The following is an 8,224-nucleotide window of genomic DNA, read 5'->3' on the forward strand; positions in this document are numbered from 1 at the left end:
TCCTGCAATGTTAATAAGGCATAAATGGCAAAGGGAATTGTTGCACATGAAAAGGAGGGCTGCAGCAAGTGCAGCGTAGCTCTTGCTCTAGTGCTGCAACTGAGTTCAAGGGATCTCAGCCTGGCTGAGATGGTGTGGTGTCGCTATGGTGGATGGTGTTGGTGTAGCTCCCGTAGTGCTGGTGGCATTTGGATAGGAGAAGGAATTGGGATTGAGGCTGGGATCGTATTACTTGGATAGAGACCAACAAAGGAAGAGCTTTTAAAAGAGTAATTTGGGATGAATGAATGAGGTGGCCTGGGTGACTGCAACAGACTAACTCTGCTCTCCAGGTTCTGCCGTCCTGGCTGCGTCTGCACTACAGGAAGATCAGGTAAGGTATTGAGTATGAGAGATGTTGACCCGAGAGCCTACCTGCAGCTGCAGGCTCCCTTAGCAACATCACTGCTTTGCAATAGTACCAGCAGTAAACTTGTTTTCAGAGAAATTATATAACAAAGTTTGGAATTACTTCAGTGATCACATAGTACCTGAGGAAATGGAGGAGAGGCAGACTTCTTGACAGATGGGCTTTTTAAAGAAACGTCTTTAATTTACAGATGATGCATATGCCGATAATGAACCCCAACAGGCGAGGCAGCAGTCGCAGAGAAGGTAAGCCATTTCACCCATGCTGAACTGTCCTGGCACATGTTTGTCTTTTGAATCGTCTGTTTCGACCATCTGAAGTTCATCTGTCTGAGGGAGAAGAAAATATGGACGACCAGCAGTTTGCTCAGGTCATGGCCAGCTGCTTTTTCTTTTGCAGAGGGGTGTCTCCTTGAGGAAGCGGTGAGGGCATTAGGCTGCAAAGTAGGGCAATGCTGAGGTTTGGGTGCTCTGTGTACGCATTTTCTGGATTGCCGGATTTGTGTTCTCATAACCAGTACTTGTGTGTATCCTTGAGGTTGTCTTGATGTTGTGCAGAATGCTGAATGAACACATGCTTGAAAGCATCTAATGCTCATGTATGTCTCCATGTTCTTTCTTTAAAAGATGTATTTGCTCCTGAAGCCTTCCCTTCAAGGGGAAGAGGTCGCGGCCGTGGAGACTGGCATAAACCCAGCTATTTCCGCTCTGACAAGGTTGAATAATATAGTTTGGGTGAGTACAATTCAAAGTGTAGCTTTCATGCACCCTAGGTCTGCAGGTTTTGTGACAGGGTGGGAAAGTGACTGCTCAGGTTAAGTGACCTCTTTGGGAATGTTTCTTGGCTATGTGTTAAAAGCCATTTTACTCTAGGCATTTATAGGATTTGCTTATCGAGAAATTCAGGGACACAACCAGCACTATCAGCAGCATTGACAAATGTTGATGGGGTGGCAAGCTCTGGTGCCTACAGAAGGGCTCATGGAACAGGGGGCTGACCAGCTGTCAAGGGAGCAGCGGACATTTTTGATTTTCTTCTTGTTGCTTCACTTCTAGGAAGACATGCCAACTACAGAACCCACTCTTGAGTAGTCCGTCCCATGTACTCATGCAAACACCGATGTCCTGCTGTGCAGGTAGCGTGAACGGTGTGCAAGAAAACCAGTCTGCTGATCTGAGTTTAGCGTAGGGGTCAAACCTTGAGCTACGGTTCTGCCTTTTTGTCTCCATCTGTCTTGGCTGGCAGAGATATGTTTCTGTCTAATGTTTCGTGGATACTTTGGACCTTATCCGAACTGGTTGCCCTTAGCAGGGGTGTGTCACTTGGCCGTGGGATCTTGAACACGCCCTGGCTGTGTATTGGCAAAGACATGAGTGAGTTGTTGGGTGCCGCAGTCCTTCAGCAAGTCACTCGCCATCTTTGTACTGGTGCTCTCCTCCTACCCATGGCTTGCTCTGTTTATTTCCACTGCAAACTCTTGGAGGAATGACCATGTCTTTGTGCGGAATCTAATGCGATAGGGCCCTCAGGCCGCACGGTAAAAAGCAGACAAAAAATGAATGTGGCAGTAAGGTATCTGGGAGAACCAAGATACGGTTTACCCAGGGCAAGTGTTTGCTGCAGAGAAGCTGTGAAGGTGGTGTTTGGAACCCAATTAATTAATGGGAATGGTAACGAAAGGCACTCATGGTTCATTGGAGCTGGCAAGGCCTATCCTACACAAACCACCTTTGGTGACCGACTTCTGAGGCTCTCTGTGGGAGCAGCTGTAATTGCTGCTGATATTTTACCTGCCGTCTTGTGGAGTTAATCTAAAGGGAAGTGGTTTTGAAAGAGTTTTAGCAACACAGAATGGAAATCATCCTTTGGCATGCTGCACGATTTTAAAGTAGTTGAGAAAGGAAGAGGCAATTACTTAGCACTGTGTCTTTGTGATTAAAAGAATTTTGCACACTCGCTTGGGTACATATAATTAGCAGGTCTCTGTCCCTGTAGAGAGTGCCAGAACTGAATGCTCCATGTGCATGGAGCTCAATTCAGGCCTGCTGCATTGGAAACAAGGCAATTTTAGATGTAATTTAGCACCGATGACTCACTAAAAGCTAACACATGTTACTCAGAAGCATATCCATGGTAAACCTATATGTGCTGAAGGAGACATAACCCCTACTCTCCTAGAAACTAGATATGAAAGGAAAACCGAGTCATTCTGCTAGGTCAGGTCTTTGTAAAAATGATTTCATTAAATCCGTATGCTATTTTAGTTTATCCATGAGCCAGTAAAGGTGGTAGGCTGTTTTAATCACTGCCCTTCCTCTTACAGGAGTCTCTAACTTTTCTAAATGTCTTTGAACTTCCTTGAGCATGTTGCAGTGGCATTCTGGTGTGCCCTCTGTGTCCTTCTGGGTACCTTTAATCCAAGGAGATGGTGTGGAAAGACTGAGCCTTACTGAAGAGTAGCGTAAGGTTGAGTTTCTGTTCCAGAGAAGGGAAGGACAAATTTTGTAAATGCCTGACCATTGTTGGCTTCTGAGAACCAAACTGTCTCAGTCTGACTGGGTGAATTTGGGTTGAATTTTCTTCAACCGATCTTCCAGAAAAGCTGTGGGGAAGGAGATCGATGTGCTCGAAATGGGGAGACATCCTTTTCTTTGCATGTGGAAAAGGCCATATGTCTTAATTGGCTCTTAAGAGGACCTATCCCCATTAAGCAGTAATCACAAATGTTTTGCGCTCCTGTATCTAATGTCTAACAAATCTCTAAACCAGAAGCAAGCTGTAAAACTTTCTTGAAAGAGAACATGAAACAAATGGGGAGAAATTGATGGTTCTTGAAATTCTTTAATACTTTCTGCTTGTTCTTGAAGATAGGTTGCAAGTGTCATTTATGGACCTGTGTTTCATACCAGCGTCATAGGTTTTGGAATCTCAGGGGCAGATACAGCAGGAGATTAAAGGAGAATTTCAAAACCACTCAAAACTCCTTGTTTATCTTGTTTTTATTGATTTGACTTATTAGCGGTAAAGTCTGTAGAGAAGTCTTACTTCTCAGTTTCACCTCTATCCAGAATTAGAGGGTTTCATCTGTGGGTTTAGTTTGGAGCCACACATATCCAAATTATTTCCTGTGTTTGAGGCCAGAGAAGGTTATTCATGGCTTTTTTTTCCTGTGTTTTGGCACCTGTGTGATCATGGCTGGCATTATTACAAGCTGTACTGTGATGGCAATGTTTGGTGGGGCATGGGAAATATGTGCTGGGTTTTGAGATGGCAGTAGCTCAGCTGGCTTAGCTTAGCTGAGAATATTTTGGGGGAGGCTGGGGAAACAGCAATTTAACAATAGAAGACTTTCATCTCTTACTCAAAGAACCTGTTGTTGACAGGCAAAGCTAGACAAGTTCAGGTAAGAAATGAAATGTGATTTTTTTTTTTTATGCAACAGTATGGGTAATTGACTGCTGCAAAAATTGCTAAGGCAAGTGGCTGACAGTTTTCATGCTGGATTTTACATTTTCTGAACTAGCTCTTCTTATCTTTTTGGCTACAGGAATTATTTTGGGGGAATCCTGTGCCTGACTGTATGCAAGAAGCTGGGCTAAATGATTTCTCTGGTGCTTTCTGGCTTTACTTATTAGTATGTGCTAAATATTCAAGAGGAAAAAAAAAAAAAATCAGTGCAATCATTATGTAAAGAAGAACTTTTTCAAATCTTCAGACCTACCAGTCTGCTGGTGCCTGCAGGAGTTAGCAAACTGCATATGAAAGAACCACGTCAATGATTAATGAGCTTACTTCAGTGACAAGTCTTAATCAGATTTTCTGGATTTATTTCCTAGTACATCTCCAGAACTGGGGAGATTGTAAAATTCTCATGCTGTGGACCAGTCTTCCAACAAATAGCTCAGGTACATGAGCGAGTATCAGCAGGAGAGCCAGCTGCTGTATGACAGCTCATCACCATTGAACAACCTTAGCCTGCAACAAGTGTTAAGGTCTTTAGTTTAGCTTGACCTGCCAGGTACGTGCAGAGCTTTGTTGGAGCTGTGTCAGGTGCCCCAGTGTCAGCAAAGGGCATGTTAGTGATGCAGTCAGTCCCCTGTTGAAACTCTTGGGGAGGAGGGACTTCTGCTCGGAAAGGATGGTGTTTAGTGCACACACACGCGCGGTATGAAAGGTGTTTTGAGTGGGCACAGGTATACGGAGTTACGGGTTCCATTAAGCTGGAATCTGCTTAATGGGGTTTGAAAAAAGGAGGAACCTAAAAAATGGCTCAAACTCACCTAACACCTTGAACCCCAGAAAGCAAAAGAAAAGGGCCCCAACACTCTGCGCTTCCAAAATCAACTGCCTAAGGCAGGGTTGGTTGGGTTTTTTTTTGTGCAGCGTGGAGTCCGCCCTATGACTTTATGTCTGGAGTCTCACCAGCAGTGCTTCATTTCCTTGAACAGGAAAATTAAGAAGAAAGCTCCTGCCTTTGCTTGCAATATAGATGTAGATTGTGAATGCTGATTTTCTCTTACTGTCATTAATCACACAAGGAAAGTGGTTTTTTAACAGACAATCAAATTCCTTCTGCATCAAGCCAAGGGGTTGCGATTTCTTCCTCGTGTTTTCTACATTTTTCTTAAAATGGTTCTCTGGCTGAGTTCTCACCTGGCGTAGCTCACCGCTGGCGGGCATGTGGTGATGGCAGTTGTTACAAACTGATTAGCAACCTTGCAGAAGCAGAAGTGAATAGACTGGCATCTTTGAATATTAGGGCTTTTTTTTTTTTTTCCAGTGGAAGAATAACTGGTAACATTGGGCCTCTTCTCATGCCCAAGAAATTCAGGATCCGGTCTTCAGAGTGAAATGGATGTTTGTTTGTCTGCTTTCTATAAAAACAATAATGGAGCAGGGTGCATAACCCTCCTGGGGCATAGAAAGAAGAGCTTTTATTCCCAATGTCTTCATTAAGAAGCTGCTTGATTTTAGTTCCAGTTTTGTATTCTCATGGCTTTGTATATTCTGTCTTTGTTTTTTTCCTCTCCGTTCACCCACCCCACTTTCTGCAGTTCTCAGAAAGCAGCTTATTGCTTTCTGGGGAAAAGAAGTGAAGCATCAGAGGGAAGGAAAATCCCTGCAGAATAGGATCTGTTGCATAGTGCATGAGCTCCGTGTCGGATCAGCTTTGAGAGCGAGAGCTAGAGCAATTTATTGCTTAGGCAATGTGGAGGAAATGACAGGCTATCGTTATATTCCTCTTGCCTTGGAGCCTGCCCGTGATAGCTAAGTCCTTGGTGTCACCAGGCATCTGTGATACGCTGTAGCAGAGAAGACAGCATACTTTCATCTGTTCAGAGGTGAAGGACTGAAACTGAAACAGACCCAGGCAGGACCTTTCCTGATGCTCGGGTCAGATCGTGGTGCGGGGATGAAGCAGAGGTGTTACAGCAGAGAGGAAAATCGCTGTGACAATCTCTTGTTGCTATTCTGAACGGCAGCGATTTTTGCCTTGGCCTTTGTCCACCTGTTCTGGTTCTGTTTTGAAGGATCAGACCCACTGCTGCACTGAGGAAATTGTTCCTGCTTCTGGAGGATGCAGAGGTCAGATGATTCCTTAGACTTCACTGTGTCTTTAAGGCCTGACTGCGAGCCCCTTAATCTAATTCCTGGAGAAAACCAACAGGACTTCACTGGAGGAACAGAAAGGGTTCTCTTCCAGCCTATTGCTCAATGTTGCATTTTGCAAGCACTAGAAATGAACTTGTCAAAGAATCACACAGGTTGGGAAGGACCTCTGGAAGCCCCACCCTGGCTCAAAGCAGGGCCAGGTTCATGAGGCTGTGTAGCTGAGGTTTGAATATCCTGAGATATAGATCCCTCATGCTCTCTGGGCTCCAGGGTCAGTGTCAGAGCACTCTTGGGGGAAGCTTTTCCTTAAACTGAGCTGGAATTTCCCATGTTCCCACTTGTTCCTGTTTCTTGCCTCGTCTCTTGGTCCCCAGTGATGAGTGTAGCGGCTGGTCCTGGTTCTTTGGCCTGCATCCCCCATCTCCAAGGCTGGGCAGGACCCACCCGCTCCTGAACAAGCTACTCTCAGAGGGTTGCTGTATCTATTACTGCCATATGTGTGGACATTCCTTTCTGGACAAATCTATCCCTAAAATTTTACTAACAAAATTGTCTTACAGAAAAATTTCAGGTTGCCATAGTGACAAACTTGCTGAAGATACAGTGTAGGCTACAGACTGCTGTAGCAACAATCACATGTTCCCTTAGAAAAACATATCTCAAATTTCTTCTGCATATTGGAGCTCTTAATTCAGATACATTTCTCAGAAGACCATACATCAGCTTATAGCCTCAACCATTTCTGCTTTGGAGACTTGACAATATGTGTTGATTTGTGTCCTGTGTTACTTATTTCACTGTTGTTAATTTTTCTAGTAGTCTGGTTCTTTTTTTCTTTTTCTTTTTTTTTTACCCTAATTAGCGATTGATATGACATTTGTGCACATATGAAGTGTTTTGCGTACGCAGGTTTCTTGTTACAGATTCCTCATGGTGTGAATCTGATGCTAAACAAATTAATAAGCAACTCAGTGAAGCTGAATACATTTTTTCCGAGGCCATGGACGTTTGGTTAGTTCTGTGAAGTATGAGACCAATTATGAGCTGTGACATTTCTCCCTCCTCCCTTTTTTTAAGGTAGATTGGAGAATGAGAAGAATCAAGATTCAAAGATCCGGCATGGGAAGAAAGAACCTGATGCCATTTGCTTTCCTTTTTCGTGAAAAACTATTCTGTAATGAAGTGACAGTCTTTCCCTGAACTTGCTCTCTGTTGTAATGTCAAATGGCCATTGGATGGGCTCATGAGATGCTAAATGTGTGTGCTTGTCAGTCGATAGCTGCCTTCTGATGTGTTAGAGTTCACTGGGAGGAATGTCTTGGACACCTAGCATAACTGTGTCCAGTATGCGTTATACCATCTCATACTGATGCTATTAAAGGATCATTATTCGATCTGTTTGTTCTGCGTTTCTCTCTGGTTGCTTGTAATTTTCTGTAATGCTTGTAGCTAATTATTGATTCATTCAAACTAATAAAGGCAGTTAATTCCTTTTTCTCTGGAGGCAACAGCTGTGGACAAGGTGTCTTGCTACAAATCCAAAGGCTTGAGTTTTGGCTCACCAGCAATCTAGCTTTCATGGGTCCTTGACCCACTAGTGTTGAGGAGCTGAGGGAAGCTGATGACAGTGACTGTCAGGTACGGAAGCTGCTGTGTGCTTAGTGAAGGTGCTGAAAAGGTGTTTTGTACATAGCTGGGATAACAGCAAAGGTTCACCTATAGACTGGGTTGGTCATGTAGGCGCCTGGATCAGCAGGATTATAAGGCCAGAGCAGCCCTGCGGTGCGGGCAGTCTCTGCTGACTGAGCTGGAGACTATTGTTGTAGCCAGCCTGCTCGGGCCATTTGATTACCTGCGCGCGTCGCGAATGAGTGGTTTTAAGGTCGCTCAAAGAGTCACCGTCAGAGGTATTAGCAGAAGTCATTTTAATATGAATTAATAGAAAGGTGATTTAACAAAGTTTGATGACAAGGTTCACTCTGTTACTACATGAAACAAAAGTACACAGGAAAGAAAAAAAAAGGTTAAAATCAAGCTGGAGTGGTTTACACAGAGACCGAGGGTGAAAGGGACAGGGGTAAGGGAGACCCTCCTGTTGAGTCATGAGGTTCGGAGTAGACCCCCTTGCTTTCTAAACTCCTTGTCAGAGAGGAGTCTAGGTGCGGCTGGATCTACCCCTAGTCCCAGACTTGGTCAATGGTT

At 44.2% G+C, this 8,224-nt stretch overlaps 1 protein-coding gene across 1 annotated transcript in view; it reads left to right on the plus strand.

The window, feature by feature from the left end:
- Window positions 1-1,133, plus strand: part of SPP2 (secreted phosphoprotein 2, 24kDa) — a 5,603-nt gene extending 4,470 nt beyond the window's left edge. The window contains exons 5-6 of the mRNA XM_009701089.1: window positions 600-654; window positions 1,036-1,133. Coding sequence (XP_009699391.1) covers window positions 600-654; window positions 1,036-1,133 — 153 coding nt within the window. The remainder of the gene's footprint in view (window positions 1-599; window positions 655-1,035) is intronic.
- The last annotated feature ends 7,091 nt before the right edge of the window (window positions 1,134-8,224 follow it).

The sequence above is a fragment of the Cariama cristata genome, unplaced genomic scaffold (assembly GCF_000690535.1).
Source record: "Cariama cristata isolate BGI_N322 unplaced genomic scaffold, ASM69053v1 scaffold2755, whole genome shotgun sequence".
Classification (NCBI taxonomy): domain Eukaryota; kingdom Metazoa; phylum Chordata; class Aves; order Cariamiformes; family Cariamidae; genus Cariama; species Cariama cristata.